The sequence below is a fragment of the Taeniopygia guttata genome, chromosome 3 (assembly GCF_048771995.1).
Source record: "Taeniopygia guttata chromosome 3, bTaeGut7.mat, whole genome shotgun sequence".
Classification (NCBI taxonomy): Eukaryota; Metazoa; Chordata; class Aves; order Passeriformes; family Estrildidae; genus Taeniopygia; species Taeniopygia guttata.
Window position 1 is genome coordinate 85227425 of NC_133027.1, and position 19292 is coordinate 85246716.

General features: G+C 54.0%; 1 protein-coding gene across 12 annotated transcripts in view; it reads left to right on the forward strand.

Annotated features, from left to right (window-relative positions):
• SLC29A1 (solute carrier family 29 member 1 (Augustine blood group)) overlaps positions 1 to 18513 on the forward strand; it is a 34454-nt gene extending 15941 nt beyond the window's left edge. For 7 of the 12 annotated variants that reach the window (XM_030268605.4, XM_072927293.1, XM_030268608.4 and 4 more), the window contains 12 exons: positions 10826 to 10908; positions 11357 to 11438; positions 11677 to 11849; positions 12077 to 12216; positions 12424 to 12558; positions 12710 to 12807; positions 13135 to 13225; positions 13348 to 13436; positions 13579 to 13687; positions 14973 to 15058; positions 16712 to 16911; positions 17468 to 18513. In XM_030268605.4, the coding sequence (XP_030124465.4) occupies positions 10880 to 10908; positions 11357 to 11438; positions 11677 to 11849; positions 12077 to 12216; positions 12424 to 12558; positions 12710 to 12807; positions 13135 to 13225; positions 13348 to 13436; positions 13579 to 13687; positions 14973 to 15058; positions 16712 to 16911; positions 17468 to 17579 (1344 nt within the window). In that variant the 5' untranslated portion in view covers positions 10826 to 10879 and the 3' untranslated portion in view covers positions 17580 to 18513. Of the gene's footprint in view, positions 1 to 4550; positions 4715 to 9895; positions 10069 to 10098; positions 10289 to 10825; positions 10909 to 11356; positions 11439 to 11676; positions 11850 to 12076; positions 12217 to 12423; positions 12559 to 12709; positions 12808 to 13134; positions 13226 to 13347; positions 13437 to 13578; positions 13688 to 14972; positions 15059 to 16711; positions 16912 to 17467 lie in introns of those variants that run through there. The other 5 variants (XM_030268604.4, XM_030268607.4, XM_030268609.4 and 2 more) reach the window with 4 other exon arrangements.
• The last annotated feature ends 779 nt before the right edge of the window (positions 18514 to 19292 follow it).

Genomic DNA, 19292 nt, shown 5'->3' on the forward strand with positions numbered 1-19292 from the left:
CATCCCATCAGGGTTTGTAGATGTTGGGCTGTGGCTGAGGGTGGCAGGCTGGGTGGGTCTTCATGGCATCCTGGCAAGAGCAGGAGTGTTATCCATTAACCACAAGAGGACACAGACCAATGGCAACACAGCCAGGGCATTATGAAGTGATCCACCCTACCCTGCAGTTTCTCCTTCCCATCTTCACACCCACTCCTAGTGGCAGCACAAGGCTGGCGTGTCTTTGTGGTGAACCACATCAGAACACTGATCTGCTAGCGTGTTTCTGAATAGAGCTGGGGGCAGCAACTGCGGGGTGCCCACATGATGTGGGTCAGAATCTATGCCTTGCAGGGGGATGAGGAAGGTGCTGAAGAGTGCTGCATTCCCCCTGCCTGGGCTCTGCAGCTGGGCTTGCTCCAAAAGTGGAGCCTTTGAACGGAAACAAAACCCAGCATCAGTAAATAGCCTGGCAGTCAATACTCAACACACAAGTCTGCTTCACACTGCATCCCCTCCTTCCCTGTGGCTTTGAAGGGGATGCAGTGTGTCAGAAGGGACAGCTTCAGCAAGGCTCAGGCCCTGGGCTCCCTATCACCTGGCATCGCTGTGGAGGTACATCAGCATCCACCCAGGCAAGCCCTGACAGGACACCTTGCCAGATGGCCAGCTCACCTCAGTGGAGGCTGCTGTAAACTTGCGTCTCCCGGCAGGGTGTCTAGAGCCACCTTCATCTCCTCTGCTCCTCACATTAATTTGGGGAGACTGAGAGGCTTCTGGAGCCTGCCAGCCAATGCCAGTGGCTGCAAAGTGACATTTCCTCAAGAGCAGAGCATGCAGTGGCTCTCATCCAGAGTTTTTTGTGCTTCCCTGAGACATCCTGAGGATGCTCAAGGGTGCCAGACAGGCTGTGATACCATGGCTGTGGCACACTGGGTGGTGGCTGTTTGCACCGATGTAGCAGCACAGGCTGGGATTCAGAGGGGATGTGACTAGCTCTTTCCTAGCTTGTGGCTGAGCTTATTATTGTTGGTTGTGTGTGAGATTCTGTTTTGATGGCATTTGGGCAGACACAGTGGTCCCCACCTCCTGTTTACTCTCCCTGCCTGATCCTACTTAAAATAAAGATTTTCCTGTTTGCCACTGTTCAGTGAAGGCCAGTGCCAAGGGTGGGAGGTTTGGGCTCTGACTTATTTGCTCTGAAGGAGGTGTCTGCCTCAAGTCTTTCTTTGACTCCTCATGTGAGACCTCAGTCCTGACAGACTATTTGGGGAAGCTGTGTTATTCAGGGAAGAGAGTGCCAGAGGTGGTGCTTCTGCCCTGGCTCTTGCTCCAACTCCTTTGCTTGCACCACATCGCTGACAGCATGCTGCCTCCTTGGCTTTCCACTCCTTGGTCTACAGATTGTGTGTTGCCCACACAGCTCTTCTGTGTCTGCCACAGAACAGGGATATGGCAAACCCAGCTCCCAGCAGGCAGCATCTTCCCTGCTGGGAAATGTGCAGGCATATGTGGCTCCTCGAGTCCCTTCAGCTCCTGGGACTTGTGGGGACAGCTTTACCCCACTCTTTGGAAATGGCTGCAGCTTTGGAAGTGAGTGGATTTAGCACAAGCAGACCCAGACAGGGCATCCATCCCTTCTTTTGTTTCTGGGGATTGTGGGATGCCCCTTGGCTGGCACAAAGTGGGTTTTTGAGGTGAGGGCATGATAGACACTCCCTGTATCTTGGAGTAGAGCCACTGTGAAATAGCTGCATTTAGCATCTGAAGCCAGTTTGGGATTTGTAAGATGCTGCGGCTGTCCGGTCAGTGCACAGGATCTTGGCAGGACAGGTGACTGACAGACAGACTGCACAGGAGCCTGACAAGTCCCAAAACCTGCTTCTGTGCTCACCATCCCCTTTCTCAGTAGGGCTGAGACATTTAATGCCAAAAGCAGTGGTCAGCCAGGGCCCTCATTCTGAGCTGGCCTGCAAGCAAAAGGCCCCTGTGGTCTGTGGGGACCCAAAATAGCCCATGTATTTCTGTCCTGGACACTGGGACATGCAGAGGACAGAGCCAGCCTCAACTCACCACCGGCCAGTGGTGGTTGGCTCTTGCATGTCTGTCCCATCCTCTGCCAAGGGGGCTGCTGCTCAGTGGGGAGGAATTTCCTCTCTGAACTTTGGAAGCTGGGGAGATGGTGACACCAAAGGAAGATTGTGTTGTTCTGGCTTTGGTTTGGTTTCTCTGTCCTCCACTAAATTAGAAACAGCTGTGCAGCCCAGACCAGCCTCCAAAAAACTGCTGAGGTGGAGCAAAATAATCTCTGCTCCTGGGCCCCAAACAGGACTTGCAGCCTTCTGCTGGGCTGTCCAGTGCAACGGCAAGGTTCACTTTGCCCAGCCCTGGGGGTGCTCTCCCACCTTATTGGGGGGCAGCAGCTCAGCAGCTCCCACTGGGCTTGGGCAGCTCTTGCCTGCTGAGGGTCCTGCCAGTTCTGCACCTTTGAATCTGGCTCTGCAGAGGAAGGAGCCAGAGCTGGAAGGACAGCCTCTCTCCTGGGCAGTGGAGGTGCCATGGGGTGCAGGAGGTGACCAGGTGGCAGTGGGCAGGGGGTTGCTGCAGGCAGGTGCTCTCACTGCTGGTTGGCTACTGGCTTTTCCTGCTCTTCTAGAAGCATCCCTGTTTTGGGGACAAGTGAGAGAGGGCTCAGACTCTCCTTGGAAAGGAAGTTCCTGTAAAGTACAGGGCAGCATTTGGGGTGGGACAGTGCTTAAGCTGAACCCTCCAAGCCACTTCTGCCTTGCCCCTCACAGTAGTACTGTTTTGAGGACCTCTCAAACAGAATGTAAGCCGTCCCCATCCTTCTCCTCCAGACCCTCACTGCAGGTTTCTCCATGCTCAGCTCCCTTATGTTGTTCCTGGCCTGACTCCTTCCTGGGTCTGCCAGCTCTGAGCTCAGTCCTGTAAGCCAGCAACATGAAGGAATGAAGGGGGAATCATCTCCACTCTACATCCCTGCACCCTAGGGATGCCAGTGGCAGGTGGCCTCCTGCAGTCCTGCTCTTCCCCTCTGGTACTGCTCCCCAAGCCGTGACCTTAGGGTAGCCATGTGTTGTTGGTAAACATGGCCCTACCAAGCCCAGGAGATGGCAGGCTATGGAAAAATTAATTTTACCCCTCTTTCATTCCTCAGCTGTAGGATTCTATCCACTGGGTTTCCTCCCACACATTCAGTGAGTCCTAATCTTCATACTTGTCTGGCTAGGAGCTGTTTTGCTGCGGGCTCCTCTTTCTGTGTTTCACCTTTGCCCTCCTCAGCTGCAGACAGGAGGGGGAAGTGGGACATGGTCCTGTAGGCTCAGCCCATCCCTCTGACCTGCTTAGCTGCTGCCCAAGGTGTGACCAACCAAGACACCATGGTGCAGAGGCGGGGATTCTTTTTGAGCAAGCATGAAAGCAGGGAAAAGGCTGATAATCCAAAAGAGGCGCATCTGGCAGCCAGATCCCACAGGGTCTTACTTAAGTGCTGTCCCAGCCCACCAGGGAGCATCCCTCCTCCCACCTCACTGAGTGGAAATAAGGACCTGCCTGTGGGCAGGCAAGAGCCATAACTGTGCCATGTGTTGTACATACTTGGGATTACCTTTGTCCTCTGTGCATGGCTGTCCTGCATGTGGTGGCCTGTGCCACTCATGCATCAAGACCGAGGCTCCTCCATGCAAGGAGGACCAGCTCCACCTCAGGGCTGCCTCTGGCTGCTCCTTGTGCTCCCAGATGAATTTTCTATTAATGATATCTGGTTGTTCTGCCCAGGTATCCTGTAAGGTTTTCTCCATTTGGAAGCGGAAACGTGTTTTCCTGCCATTGTGCTTTTTCCTGCTGCAGCCCCCAGACTGATTAGAGGGAAGTACCCCTTCCCACAGCACTTCCCCTCCCCATGACCCCCAAGCAGTACCTCCACTGGCCATCCTGGTATCCCTGGGGATTTGGACCAGCCCTGCAGACATGGGCTGTGAGGGTCTGCCAGCTGCAGAGGATTGCTAGATGAGGATGAAGGTCTGGGGCAAGGCATCCCCAGGGTCTCCCCAAACCCATGGTGGTCCATCAAGAAGCCATGGTCAGGTGTTGTGAGCTGTGCATGCCCATAGTATGTATGCCCATGCATGTCCACTCTGTGCCCCTTCCCACCTCCTTACAGCTCCTGGAGGTGCTGAATGCTGCCTGGAAGCACCATGCAGATGGTTTCTGCCTGGGCTTGGAGGCTTCTGCAGCTGCATTGAGTGAAACCTTGAGCAAATCCCTCCCTCTGCCCTTGGGAGAAAAGGTGTTTATTTTTCTAAGTTTCCACAAATGGAGACTGAACCTTACCCTGGAAAAACATGTCTCCTTCCACAGCCTCCAAAGAAGCAGGCTGGGGTTGTGGCTTGGAGAGGACAGTCTTTTCCCTGGGGCAAGCAGCCTAAGTGGGTGCCATCAGAGAAACCAGCTTCTTGGAAGAATCCTGTCTCTGCAAACAGTCTCCTGAGATCAGCTTATCTCTCCTCCTCTGACGCCTGCATTTTCCCCCTGCTCCTGCCCTTCCCCAGGCACTTGTATCTCCTCCCTCATCCCCAAACCGCCGGCCCTGAAGAAGGCAACGGCTCCGACATTTGTGGGGCTTTTCCTACCTCTTCAAGGCTGCATTGTCCCTGCATCGTCCTGTGGCTTGAAGTGTCAAGGACCAAGGGGCTGGGACCGCCCTGCCCTTCTGGTAAGCTTGTTGCGGTGACATTGCAGTGTCCCTCTGCAGTGTTTGATGGGATGCTGGGCAGGAGCACCCATCTCTGCTCCTGGGGGTGTTTCTTTGGCCAGGGACCGGATTGCACCTGGGCTTGGGCACTCGCCATGTGCTGAGGACAGAGGTGGGTGAGTTCATCCTAGGGCTGCCATCAATGGCCTTTGACCAGCATTAGTCAGGGCTGGGAAACCCACTCAGCTGCCCTGCTGAAGAGGTGGATGTCCAGGGCTTCCTGGGACTCAGTAATGGCTGGGATAGTCCCAGCTGTGCCACCTGGGGTAGTTTTAAGGCTGGCTCTGTCCTATCACTGCTCTCTGCCCTCTACCTGATGGGAAGCCCTTCAGGGAGAGTGCTGGCGTCCCTGGGGAATTTACTGCCCAGCCAGGTCACTTTACCTGCCTGGGGCAAGGGCCCCCAGGGAGCCTCTCAGGGCTCCTTGAACTCTCCAGATAAGGAACTTCAGCCCAGGGTTGGTCTACGCAGTTCAAAACACACCAGGGCTGAATGCTCCCCCTGCACCACCCGGCATCTGAGATAACAGCAAGTGCTGGGAGCAGGGTCAGTATCCACAGCTGCTGCTTTGTGAGGAGTTTGTGGTTGGCTGCTAGTGCAGCAAGCCCAGAAGGGGTTTAGAGGTGCCTCTTCTTTTGCTCATGGAGGAGTGGAGGGAGTGGGTGAAATGAGTCAGAAACATTGCCCAGGGATCCTCATTCTGTGGGGGGAGAGTGCTGCACAGAGCACCTTGTAAGAGGCTTTTTCTGCTGTCCAAGTGCTGGCAAAGCAGAGGACTTGGTCTGCAGACAGCGAATCAAGGGAGAAAGCAGAAATACCTGCTCCCTCCTGCTCCCCTGCTAAGCTCTCTCCTCTAGACGGAGGCACAGAGTAGTGCTGGAAGAACAGAGGGCATCACAAGGCTGTTTACTGAGAGGCAGAGAGAAGAAGAATAGGAAGTGTTATCAGTTTGCTGATGGAAACAGCTCACAAAGCACTCCAGGATTAGGAAACCTGCTTTAGGATGTTTTATGGATGAGGGATCAGAATAAGAGAGGCCATAGCAGAGAAGACAGATGAAGATTTTACCTCTCTGTTAGTTCTACAAGAGTCTGTGGAGTTTCTTCCACCTTCCTTTGGGGAGCTCCTCAGAGCAGAGGAAAGGTTAGAAAGCAAAGGTAAACATCAACAAGTGTTTGGGCCAGGCAATGTTCCCCAGAAGGAAAGGGAGGGTGAAACGGCTGGTTGTGACTGTGACCTCTAGTCATTCATTTGCAACTGCTCCAGCCCCCAGGGACTGGATGGAGGGAAAGATATGACGTTATTTTCTAAGAAGGCCTGAAGGAACTTCAGGGAAAAACCGACTTTTGAATCTGCTGAATGTCCTAAGTGTCTGCAGGGACAGGGCCTGTGGCAGGTGGGGAGGCTCCTGTGGAGGGGCCCTCAGGACTGGAGCAGCACTTCATAGGGAGTTTGGGCTCAGAGTGCCCACACTGCTTCCTCCAAAAAATCCCAGTCAGCTTTCAGCCCAGTTTTTAAGGGAGCTCGTTGGTCAAGAGGGAAGGTCCTTACTCGGCTCCATAAGTAGTATGAAAACAGGAGGGAGTATGTAGGAGTCAGCAGTCAGTTTTTCCAGAGAAAAGAGGTCTTTGCATTTGTCACATGTTTTTTCAACACATTTATGAGTGACCAGGAAAAGAGAATGAGCAATGAGATGACAGGGCTTTGCTGAGGTGATTGGATTACTCAGGTTCATGGGGACAAGTGCCAGCTAGGAGGAGCACTGACAACCATTACACCAGGCAACTGAAATTCAGTTTAGATAAATATCAAGTGATAGACAAGGGGGGAAGGGAAGAAGCCCAAATCCACAAACAAGATTATGCACTGAGCCAGGCATGAGCTGGCCACTCACAACAAAGCAAAGCCAGGGGCTATTTCAGATAGCTCAGTGTGCATGAAAACACACACTGAATTATCTTTCCCAGTTACAAAGGAGAAACAAAGCAGGAACGCTTTGTGCCGTTCTTCAAATTGGTGTCTCACCCCCACACAGTCCCTCTGTGCCCCCAGCACCAGCATCTCTTTAAGGACCGGGAGGAGCCAGGGAAGATTTGGAGAAAAGCAACAAGGAGGACTTGAAGGCATGGAGCCATGCCTGAATGACTAAGTGAGCTAGAATTTCTGTTTGAAAAATGTGCTGTTGGGTGGATACAATCCAGGTCTGTAAAGCAGCCACTCCAATGTTCATCCACCCTTTGATGTTGAAGGCAAGGGAGCCCTGGTGAGGCCCTGTATGTGGGGAGACCTCCTACCCCCTCTCAGGAGCTCCTGAGTTGAAGGGGGAAGCAGGATTTCACAGAAGTGAAACCCACCATGGCTACAAAACATAAGAACATCATGTCCCTTCCAGCTCGGACGCTGGGGAAACAACTGGGCAGTTAGTCCACAACCAAGCCACATTTACTATTTCCTAGAATGTGCTGTTGCCTCTGATGGAGACCAGCCTTTGAGCTGGACCAGCCTCTGCTTTGACTCAAGGCACCTGCCTGCCCTTGTTTTGGGAGGGCTTGTTTTTGCTCACCACCACAGCGGTGGTGTGCAACTGTGCGCACTCATCTGTCTTGTGAAATACAAGCATGTGTCCTGAAGGTGGAGGTGCAATTCCCTGCACTCCAGCACAAGGTAGGAGGACCCACAGGCAGCATGGTCAGAGTTCAGGCATGCATATGAAATCTCATTAAAGGGGCAGTCTGTAAGTGTTTCCTATCTTCCAGCTGAGTCATGGCCACCAAGGTTTCATGTGACTTGCATACCTGCAGGCTTGTTCCGTGCCTGCAGATAAACTTGAGGGGCCCCTGGATCAGCTTTCCCCGTGGGAGAACTCTGGTGTCGCCCAGTGGGCAAGCACACATAGGGGATGGGGTGAAAGGCTGGTGGGGCAACCAGTCCTGTCCCATCTTGGCCATGCTTGGAGGAAGTACTGACATCCCTGCAAAATGATCCCCTGACAAGTGGTGTCAGGAGGACACGAGGTGCTTGCTGGTGAATTTGCTGGTAACTCCTTGGCTATGGACTGCCAGGACACTTCTACACTTGGTGTGATGTAAATGGCTTTTCTTTAAAAATTGGGTGTTTCTGGGTATAATTCCATGGTGCTATAGCATGCCTACATGGCACCAGGGAATTGCTCAAGTGGGAAAATAAGCATGCATTGTGCTCACGCTTGGTGAAAGCAGCAGGAGCAGAGGAAAAGGTAATGTGGGAAAAGGGAGAGGTAGGGAAGTATCCAAAGCCAGGTGACAAATGGCTGCCTGCAGGTGTGGCTGTCCTGCAGTGTGGGTTTTTCTGCAGACGTTAAGCAATTTTGGTGACAGCTGGCCCTGCCGTCAGCTCCCAGGGCTCGGCTGGCAATGGGGCTGCACATGGCCACCAAGGGTGTCACTCAGCATTTGTCACAGCCTTTTGAGCGTCCTGAATGGGCAATTAAAATTGTGCCATCTCTTGTTTGTACCTGCTCAAATGTTCTAGCTTATGGTTTGTTAAGCCCACTCTTTGTGACCTTGCTTCTTCTGCTTACACATTGCTTCCATGGAGTTCAGACAGACTGCTCTATGCCCAGGAAGAAAAGGGATGTCCTTATGCCGAGGCGCTACATCACTCCTCATTTCCTGTGTCCCTCAGGATGTGTGGCTACCACACTGGTGGCTGAGCTAAACATCAGCAGACTCCTGCGGGGGGCAGTTGGAGCTGTGCTGTGCCAGCTGGAAGAGTGGCATCTCTTCCCATGTCCCATCGGGTAGGGCAGCTCTTCCCAAGTGGGAGCAGGGTTGCCATCTGTTGCTGGTGTTGGTTCACAGGACCTTTTCTGTTTGTTGTAGGGTTCTTTGTAACAGCCAGCAGCTGGAAGTGTTTCCTGCTGTAATGACTGCTGACCTTGGCAGGCACTGTCTCTTTGTGGAAAAAATTAGGAGGTATTTAGCTAGTGAGACAGAAAACAAACAGAACAGGCAGGAGACTGCGGCCGGGCAGTGCCTGCCAAGGAGGCTGGGCTCCTGACGCAGGGATGTGGGCACTCTCCGGACGGAAGCAGGAGGTGGTGGGAAAGCAGCATGGTGGCGCGCCCTGCCCCAGCACCCCCAGAGTCCTACTCCCGACCCCCCCAGCCTCCTTCCCAACAGCCTTCTGTTCCTCTCTTCCCTGGATGGTTGGGCAGCAGGACCTGGGCTGCGTGCCAGCTCTGGTACCCGATACCTCTTCTCCTCCTCCGCGGGTGCCGCTAGACCCACAGGGCTCCAGCCCCCGTGACTTGGGCCAGGGCCTGCCACTCACCCCCAAGGGCGAGAGGTGTAAAAGCAGGGGGACACACTGCCTTCAAATACTCCGAACACAGGGCTCACCCTGGCTCTGTCCGCTCTCCCAGGTATGTCTATGGGGTCAGTCCCTGCCTCTATTTCTAGGGACAGCAATGTGACCTGGTGGGGGCTGGAAGGGGGGTCAGTGGCTTGGCTGGCAAGGGGAAGCATGCAGGGGCTTGCTGGGGACCCACGGGGGAAGCTGAGGTTCTTTTGCCTGTTTTGGGTTGAGATCAGTTTGCTTAGAGACAAGCATTGGCCCCGGTGGGGTCTCTGTGCGCGAGGGGATGGCAGTTGTGTTTGCAGATCCCTCTGCTAATCCCCCGTGAAGATGCCTTCTCCCCACAGAGGCACTGGCAGGCTGCCAGGAGGGGATTTTGGGGTGTTTTCTCTGGAAGCCCAGATAGCTCACAAGGGCAAGGTAGGACCTGTCATGCCCCTGAGCTCTCAGTGTGGGAACACAGGTGAGCAGTGCTGCAGATGGCTCCAACATGAACAGGGTGGCACCTGCCGGGTTGGCAAAGCCTTCAGTCCTTTGCAGGCATACTGTTATCCTGCTCTGTCTTTCCCAAGCGGTCTAAGGGGCTTCCAGAATCTCTCTCCACATCCCACCGGCTATGTTTCGGCTCCATCCTAGCTCAGGATCCCCAGCCTGCAGGATTCTACTGGAGGAGGAGGCGAGCTCTGTGCAGAGCCCCAGGCACCTGCGCCAGGGACGGGCTGCGCTTCCTTCAGTGCGTGTCCGTGCTGGCAGGGACTACAGATCCCAGCATGCTGCTGCCTGCCTCCTCCTCCTCCTCCTCCTCCGCCCTACTTGGCGGGGCGCGGGCAGGGATGCTGCGGGCGGCGTTGGAGCAGGCGGCCGCGGGGCATGTGCCGGGGGTGCCGGGGGCACGGTGCCGGCAGCCCTGCTGCAGGTGAAGCCCTGGGAGGAGTTCCGGAGCACCCCATGCTGCGCCGCCCCGACTGGAAAAGGACAAGGCAGGCCTGCGGTTCCTCCTGGAGGCTAATCCCACTCTGGCCCGGGAAGAGGGGGTGACGGGGGAGGGAAAGTCCCTTCTTGGGGCTCTGGAGGCTGCGTCTCTGGGGCTCTCCGAGCGATGCCTGAGCGGTGCAGCGCCTGGCCAGGTGGTGACGGAAAAAAGGAGCGGTGGTGCCCGGGAGGGGACAGCAGTGCCAGGGACGCCCTTGGCTTTTCAAGGTGACCCAGGAAAGGGCTGTGAGAGCCCCAGGGAAGTGGAATTGAGAACGGGAGATTTGCTGGTTCTGGCCGGAGAGGCGGCTGAATTAAATGTGTCTTTTGTGCCACCGAGCCCGGGGCGTTGGAGGGAGCTGGGGCGGGCAGCGGGGGCGGACACAGCCCACTGTGCACATGCTTCACTCACAGCCCCGGGATTGGAGACAGAGAGCTTTAGGCTCACAAATCCCTTAAGAGCCTGCTGCAAGCTGCTGGGCAGCCAGCATGAGCAGCCTGGGTATCTCGGGAAAGCAGTTTCCTTTCGGAGGGAGGGCTTGCTGTGCCCGGCCAGCAGCATGTGTCACAACCCCTTGGCTTAAGGACTCTGAGCTGCAGGTTTCCAAAGCTCCTGCACTGTCTTCTTGTCATTTTCCGGGTTGGTGTTTGGCTCTCAGTACTGTGGAACACTTACTGGCAGCATGGGTTGGGGTTAAAACCAGTGCTGCTCCTGCCTGGCATGTGTCTCTCACTTTCCCATAAAATCTTCTGTTTGCTTTCCAGACGGAGAGCAGCCATAAGACTTGCTGGGACCTGTGCTGACGCTTGCCTCACAAGATGACAGCAAGAGACGGGCCCCAAGATAGGTAATGATGGGTTCTGATGTAGCTGTGGGGGCACATCCAGGATACCAGGAGGTGAGACAGCACACGAGGACCTGGCATCTGGGAGACCCCCTCTCCTGCGTGCTAATTGGGCTACCAAGCTGTCCCTTCTTTCTCAGCTTTTCCATAGCAAATGGGCTGGAAACTGTAAACAGTCCCCCGTAAACATGCCTGGGGAGCCTGACCCCCTCCCAGATCTGGTGATGGATACTGCACATGCTGAGGAGCAGCCAGCCTCTCCCTGCCTTTGTAGCCTCCTGGGGAGTGCCTCCCACAGCCCCTCTGCAGTGCCACATCTCTGGCAGCCTAGGCTAGCAAGGGCTGTGGAGCAGGACAATAAATATTGTCTGGTGCTTCCCACCGCAGGGTCAGGGACAGTCAGAAGCAATATCCAACTTCCGTTTCAAACCCCACTCTGTCCCCTTCTCAGGTACAAGGCTGTCTGGCTGATCTTCTTCATCCTCGGCCTGGGAACGCTGCTGCCGTGGAATTTCTTCATGACCGCCAGGGAGGTGAGGGCTTCCTTCCTGCTGTTGTCCATAACAGCAATTGTCCCCCGTCATGTCTAGGAACCATGGTGTAGGTATGGCAGCATGGCACAGCATGCAGAGGACCGCAAGCATATGTGACCTGGGTGTGACGAGTGGCACTGAGGCAGCAGGAGGGATGGGCATGGGTCTGGACAAAGAATAAGGGTGGCCTTGGAAAGCCTCACAGAATCTCAGCCCCACCAGGCTCCTTCCTTTGCAGTATTTCATCAGTCGCCTTAAGGACCCGGAGGAGACAAGCCACGTCAGGAACCAGACTGGCAAGGCCACCTTCACACCCTCCTATCTGCAGTCCGTGTTTGACAACTTCATGACTCTCTGCGCCATGGTGCCTCTCCTTATCTTCACCTGCCTCAACTCCTTCATCCACCAGCGGTGAGCCTTGCTCTGTCCTTGCCCCTGCCAGCCCCCATAGGGCCACCCAGCCCTGGCCTGTTCTCCTGTCCCAGCACTAAGCCAAGCTACAGTCCGTTTGGTCAAGTCAAAGGCAAAACACTGGTATCCTGTTTGAGGGTTTGGCTGGGATTCCTACAGTTAGAGCTTGGTCCCAGCCCCAGGTTTTTAGGGGGTTGAGTTTTCCTCACTGAGACCTTCTTTTGTAGGATTCCCCAGCAGATCCGCATCTCAGGCAGCCTGGTGGCGATTGGGCTGGTGTTTTTAGTCACCGCGATCATGGTGAAAGTCCCCATGGACCCTCTTCCCTTCTTCATCTTTACCATGATCAGCATTGTCTTCATCAACTGTGAGTGAAGCAGTGGGGGAAGGAGAAGGACACAGTCCCATGGCTAGGGCTGAACCCTCTGGGAGAAAAGCATGAACCTCACTGTGGGAGAGGCAAGGGGGAGGGGGACTTGCCTTACTTAACAGGGCAGGGGTCTTGGCTCCCTGCAGAGGTGCAGTCCATCCTTGTCTTTGGTTTCTCATTTCTGCTCCTCTTTCCCCTTTGCAGCCTTCGGTGCCATTCTCCAGAGCAGCCTGTTTGGGCTGGCAGGGCTCCTGCCTGTCAGCTACACAGCCCCCATCATGAGCGGGCAGGGCTTGGCAGGCACCTTCGCTGCTTTGGCAATGATCTTCAGTATTGCCAGTGAGTAATCCCTGCCTTGCACATGACAGGGCCTTCCCAGATCACTGCTGTCACAGCATCTGCCGAGGTAATGCTGTGTGGAAGACAGCAGCGGGGCCTTGCTCCTCTCAGCTCTCATCATCTTCCTTTCCCTCCCTTCCTGTGCTATCAGTTGGTGCCCAGCAACCCGAGAGCTTCATCGGTTACTTCACCACCGCCTGTGTGACGATCGTGCTGGCAATCGTCTCCTACGTAGTTCTGCCTCACATGGTGAGACTGCTGTCTTGGTAGGGAAGGGCTTGGGGACATCGGACCTTGGCACATCCCAGCGCAAGAACCGTGGCCCACTAGCAGCTTCCACCTCTTGTGTCAGGGCAGGTTCTCCTGTGTCCCAAGGCAGCACTCTGGGATACTTCCCACCACAGATACCTGTATATTTGGGGTATCTGAGTCCCTGGGTAAGCAGGAAAGCATCAATATCAGACATAATTGAAAGGAATACTTTGCCCATATTGCCCATATCTGCCGTTGTCACACAGCCCCTGGCAGCCTTCTTTCTGCATGCATGGATGAGTCCTCCCTGCTGTCTCTCTGCAGGATTTCTTCCGATACTACTCCATGAAGGACAAGACAGAGTACCGCGTGTACAATGCAGAGCTGGAGACCAAGAGAGACCTGATTAAGAAAGGTGAGGGGCTGAGAGAAGGAAGAGAAAAGGGAAAGAAGTTAAAGAAAGAATGAGATAGAAGGAATGAGTTATATCTTGGCTTTTTGGGGTCTGCTATGCCCTACTTGTGTCTCTCCCTGCAGACGAGAATGGGATGGAGCAGAATAACTCAAAGATCATCCCTATCCACAACCCTGATGAGCAGCCCTCTGTCATTGCTATTTTTAAGAAGGTCTGTGAGTTTCCAGCAAGCCTTGTCCTGCCCTTCCTTTCGGGATGGGCGCAGGTGTAGGAGAGCATGGGGAGAGGAGACCAGCCCTGCACTGGTCTCTTGCCCTGTGTTTGGTACCAGCATTTTTCTTTCATCTGCCTAGCTCTGGGTCTTGGCTCTGTCTGTCTGCTTCGTCTTCACTGTCACCATCGGCGTCTTCCCTGCCATCACAGCTAAAGTGTCCACCGTCCTTGGAGAGGGAAACAAATGGGGTAAGTGTGCCAGGGATGGAGGTGAGGTAGGAAAAACCTGAGAACAAGGTAAATGGGAGAAAAGAAAGTGGGGCTTGAGGGTATGTGTGGTGGGGTAACCCTGTCTGGATCCCAGGTGCACACCAAAGCTACTCCAGCTGGACAGGAGAGATAAAATATGACAAAAGGCTTTTGGGTCCAGATAAAGACAGTGAGAGATCACTCATTAATTATTGTCACAGGCAAAACAGACTCAATGTGGGGAAAATTAATTTAATTTATTTACCAGTCAAATCACAGTAGTATAATGAGAAATAAAAATTGAATCATTAAACACCTTCTACTCACCCCTCCCTTCTTCCCAGGCTTAAGTTTATTTACGATTTCTTTATCTCTTCCCTCTGGAGTAGTGCAGGAGGTTGGGGAATGAGGGTTGCAGTCAGTTCTTCACACATTTCCTCTGCCACTGCTTCATTCTCAGGGAGAGAACACTTCTCACTCTTTCCCTCCTCCAGCATCGGGACCCTCTCATGGGAGGCAGTCCTCCTTGAAGTCCAATGTGAGTGCTTCCCACGGGCTGCAGTTTTTCATGAACTGCTTCAGCCTGGGTCCCTTCTGTGGGACACAGTCCTTCAGAAACAGACTGTTCCAGTGTGGGTCCCCTGCAGGGTCGTAAGTCCTGCTGGCAAACCTGCTTCACAGTAGGGTGGTCTTCACAGGCAGCAGGTGGATATTGACTCACTGTGGACCTCCTTGGGCTGCAGGAGGGCAGTCTGCCTCACTATGGTCTTCACCACACACTGTAGGGGAATTTTTGCTCTGACATCTGGAGTGCCTTCTCTCCCTCCTTTTCCACTGGTTTTAGTGTCTACAGAGCTGTTTCTGTAACATAGTCTCACTTCTCTCTCTGGGTGCAATTGCACATGTTGCAATTTTTTTTTTCCCTTTTTAATATGTCTTCCCATAGGCCCTACCACTGTCACTGGTGGCCTTCGCCAATGGTGGATCTATCTTGGAGCCATCTGACATTAGCTCTGTCAGACTTAGGAGTGCTTCTAGCAGCTTCTTCAGAAGCCGTCCTGTAGCCCACCCTGTTACTGAAACCTTGCCACACAAACCTAATACAGAATGCTGGAAGGGAAGAGGGAACCACTGTGCGTGATGGTTTGGATGTGGACGCCAGCCCGGCTGGGAGACCATTCCAGGCCTTAGTGGGAAACTAGACCTGAAAGACAGTCAGTCTCTGTGCAGTGGGTATGAGGGACTGGGACGCACTTGGATTCTCACTGACCATCCCCTTCTTCAGGTCTCTACTTCATTCCTGTCTCCTGCTTCCTGCTCTTTAACGTCTTTGACTGGACAGGACGGAGTCTCACTGCCCTCTTCACATGGGTAAGTATGGGGCAGGGAGCAGATGCCAGGCAGTGTCTATCCTTAGGTCTTTCAGCCACAGCTGTCAGTGGGGATGTTATCCATGGCTTGGAGAAGGAAGGAGGTGCAGAGATAACTCCTGCTTTAAGTTCTAAGCACAGATTATGGGTCAGAGCCAAAAACCACAGTGTTGTCCTGTCCTCCCACTTCTCTTTCGACATGGCTTGGATGAAGCTGCCTCCTCCATTTCAGCTTCTCTGTAAACAAACCTTCACTCCAGCTATGCAAACGACGAGACAGGATGGCAACAGGGAAAGACGGTGAAAGACAGGGCAGCCCAAAATAAACCTCTGGCCTTGGCACAGGACACAGCCGCTTCAAAGACCCTTGTCCTGAGAGCAGGGCAGGGCCATGCCATGTGGGTCACAGTAATGTCCACTGCCACATCCCCTTGCTCTTATCTCCCCAGGACGGACAAGGAAAGGGGCTTTCTTGTCTGGGTCTCTTCCTGCCCCTTCACCCACTGCCCAAACACTGTTTCCCCCTGTATTGTTCAGGCTGTTTGTTTAGAGAAGCTCCTCAGGACCACATGCTGCATGGGGTCTGCCTAGGCCTGCCTTCCCCACGGCCTGGAGCTGCTTCTCCGCTGGCCATCACTGCTTGTTGCCTTCAGTCTTGGCCATGAGCCGCCTTGTCTGGGTGTCCAGGCCACAGCCTCCATGATGGGATGACCCAGCAGGAGATGTTTCCAAAACAAGGCAGTGTGGAAAGTCTGACTGCATGTGGTTTGGGCCACATTTCCCTGGTTGGGGCCCCGCTCACTCTTGTTCTCCTCAAGTAGGAGAGGCAGCTGCTGTCTCCAGTTTGCCCCATAGACACGGCAGCTGGCCTAACCTCAGTTTCCTCCTGTGTTCATGGAGTTTCCTGTGGCCATGCCAGCCCAGCAGCTCCCAAGGCAGCTGTGGGTCTCTCCTTGCCTCAGACCAGTGAACCCTGACATTTGTGAACCTGGCACCTCACTGACGGGATGAGGCCTGTCTCGGTCCAGGGGCTGCCATAGTCCCAGCTGCAGGGACAACACAGGGGGATGGTACCTCCTTCTTTGTCCCAGCCTTAGTTGCTCAGGAACTCTAGTAGGATCTAAGGAGACTTTAACTTGGTCCATGCTTTTCCCAGCACATTCCAAAACAAGCTCAGCATAATTCCTTTCTCAGATTGCTGGATCTTGCCCTGCTTGCTGGAGGATGGCGTAGGATGGTGAAGAGCTGGCTAAAGCCCAGTTTGCAGGCACTGAGGTGCCAGAGGGGATTTACCTCAGCCACCCGTGTTCTGCATGCTGTCTCGCTGCATGAACATGCACAAAGCTCTCTTGCCTGCCTGTCTATTGCCAGCAAGGGCTTAACAGTTGCCCACAAGCCTGGCTCAGTATTTTTGCTCTAGTGCTGCTTCAAGTCACCTGTGACAGGGCTTTCAGACCTAGAATGTACTTATGACTGCAGATGGTGATGCTGAGATTTGTTGAAACCGAGAAAGTCTCTCAGCAGCTTTGCCATCTCTGTGGCTCCTCCTGTCCCTGGCACAATAGGGACAGCCTCTGTAGAGCCCCTGCCAGCATGCCATGGGATCGGGAATGTCCAGTTCTCAGCGGCTCAGTGATCTGTGTTTTTCTGCCAGCCCGGGATGGACAGCTGCCTCCTGCCAGTGATGGTGGTCCTCCGTGTCATCTTTGTCCCTCTTTTCATGCTGTGCAACGTGACACCCCGTTACTACCTGCCTGTCGTGTTCTCTCATGACGCCTGGTACATCGTCTTCATGATCTTCTTCTCCATCTCCAATGGCTACCTGGCCAGCCTTTGCATGTGCTTCGGGCCAAAGTGAGTGTGAGCTGGGGACAAGGGAAGGGTTGGTTATGCCCCCAGCTGCCAGCCCTGGAGTGACTTGTGGAATCTAGCTCTGTCCAGCTCTGGCATCTGGAGAAGAGGCTGCAGGCGCAGAAGGGAATTGTCACTATCCACAGTGTCCCATCTCCCAGGCTTGTGCCTCCATATCCTAGGGATGAGGAAGCTATCTGGGCTATCCATTTTCCCCACCTGCCACATGGGAAGGGGCTGGATGCAGCGGGGATCTGGAGGGGAGCAAAGCATGGCACAGCACCCACAGTAGGGTGAGCAGCCTTGCCCAGCACAGGCAGCACAAGGAGCCTCATAGGAGTCAAAGAGGGATGGCCCTGGTGCCAGGAGCTTCAGGGTGGCCTGTCTGATGCACTTTATGAGCCAACAGTGTGGAGACTTGGAGCTCTTGTGGCTCTGGGAGCCAAGGGGGATTTCTTCTTGCCACTCCTCTGCTGCAGACAAGCTTCCCAGCTCCACTGAACAGCAGGGCACTGGACACGCATCCTGAGTATGGATCTGATACCTGTTTTTCCCCTAGGAAAGTGCTTGTGCACGAAGCAGAGACAGCTGGAGCTGTCATGGCATTTTTCCTGTCACTGGGCTTGGCTCTAGGAGCTGCCGTCTCCTTTCTGGTCCGAATTCTCATCTAGCAGAGGCACACAGAGGGTGCAGGGACACCAAGAGATGGCTCCGCATCCTCCACTGAGGCCCTGGACTCCTCAGCACTGTGGGGAAATGACAGCTTCCACCCGTTCCTGCCAAGTCACACTGCCACAGCAGACATTACACCCAGGGACGGTTCCACTCCTGCAGGGTTGGCCTGGTTCCTGCCATGCTCAGCTGTGTGACGCCTTCAGGCCTATGTGCCTTCTCCTTCCCTATGCTGTGTGTGTTGTAAGACCCCCAGGATCTCCAAGAAGTCCAGCTGCCTCCCATGCTGCATAACTTTTCTGGCTCAAGGCCAAAAGCCATTTTCAGCCTCTTTCTCTCTGAGAGAGTGAAAGGCTCATAACTAGTATTACTCTTTCTCTTGCCCTTGTCTCCAAAGCATCTAGGAGATTCTCTCCTCTCCTCCTAGGCAGCCTGGAAATACCCCACATCCCTCTTCCTGCTGGTAGACTTGTGGAGGGGGAGGAGAGCACCAGCTGGCCTCATCATCCCTGCTCTCTGCTATACGCACATCCTCCTGCCCAGTGGTATCCCAAAAGTGTAGACATCTGTGTCCCAGCCACAGAAAGAGCCAACACTGTGGCTAGGCTGAGGGAGGAGGAGGTCTCCACACCCCACCTTCTCCCCCTCTCCTTGCTTCTCTTCTCTTTTTTTTTTTTTTTGTTGTTGTTTTTTATTTTGTTTTTTGTTTTTGGTGACTCTGACATTGGTCTTTTTTCAGCCTCCTGGTTGTGTGACAGGAGGTTCTATTGTGGGTTACAAGAGGAAAGGCAGCAACTCCCTTCCCAACAAAGCTGCCTTCCCTACCCATGTGTGCTACAAGGGAAGGCCTCACCTCTCCCTTGGCTTTCCTGTCCCTTGTTGTGTAAATGTGTCTATACAATTGCCATTTTCTATAAAAAGAACAAAATGCTCCTTTGGGTATGTGTTTTTGTCTCTGTCGCCACAGGGGAGAGGGGCTGTGGAGGGTCAAGGGTTTAAGTGAGAAGGCACCGGCATTTCTTTACTATCCTGTAGCCCCCTGCAGCCAGCATCAGAAATGGTGGGAATAGTGTGTGCATGCCCTGCACAGCCAGGCCCAGCTAGGACACAGCCAGTGTGGGAAGGGGATTGTAGAAGTATAAAATTGGAATGGTTCAGGTCGCAAGGGACCTTGAAGAGCATCCAGTTCCAAATCCCCTGCCATGGGCTGTGACAATTTCCACTTCACCAGGTTACTTGCAGCCCCATACTGCCTGGCCCTGAAGACTTTGGGGGGTGGGGCACCCACAGCTTCTCTGGGCAACCTGTTCCAGTGCCTCTTCACCCTCAGAGTAGTAAATTTCTTGCCCAATATCTAAAACTTCCCTCTGTTTGAAACCATTCCCCCTTGTTCTGTAGCTACATACTCTTTGTCCCTATCTGTCTGTATTGTAGGTCCCCTTCAGGTACTGGAAGGCCGCAATTAGATCACACCAAAGCTTTCTCCAGGCTGAACAATCTAAATTCTCTGAGACATTCCTTGCAGAAGTGCACCAACCCCCTGATCATGTTGCTGCTCCTCCTAGGGACTATCTCCAACAGGGCAAGTCCTTCCTGTGCAGGGGACCCCAGAGCTGGATGCAGCACTGCAGGTGGGCTCTCACCAGAGCAGAGGGGCAGTAAACTGTCCCTTGCCCTGCTGGCCGTGCTGCTTTGGATGCAACCCGGGACAC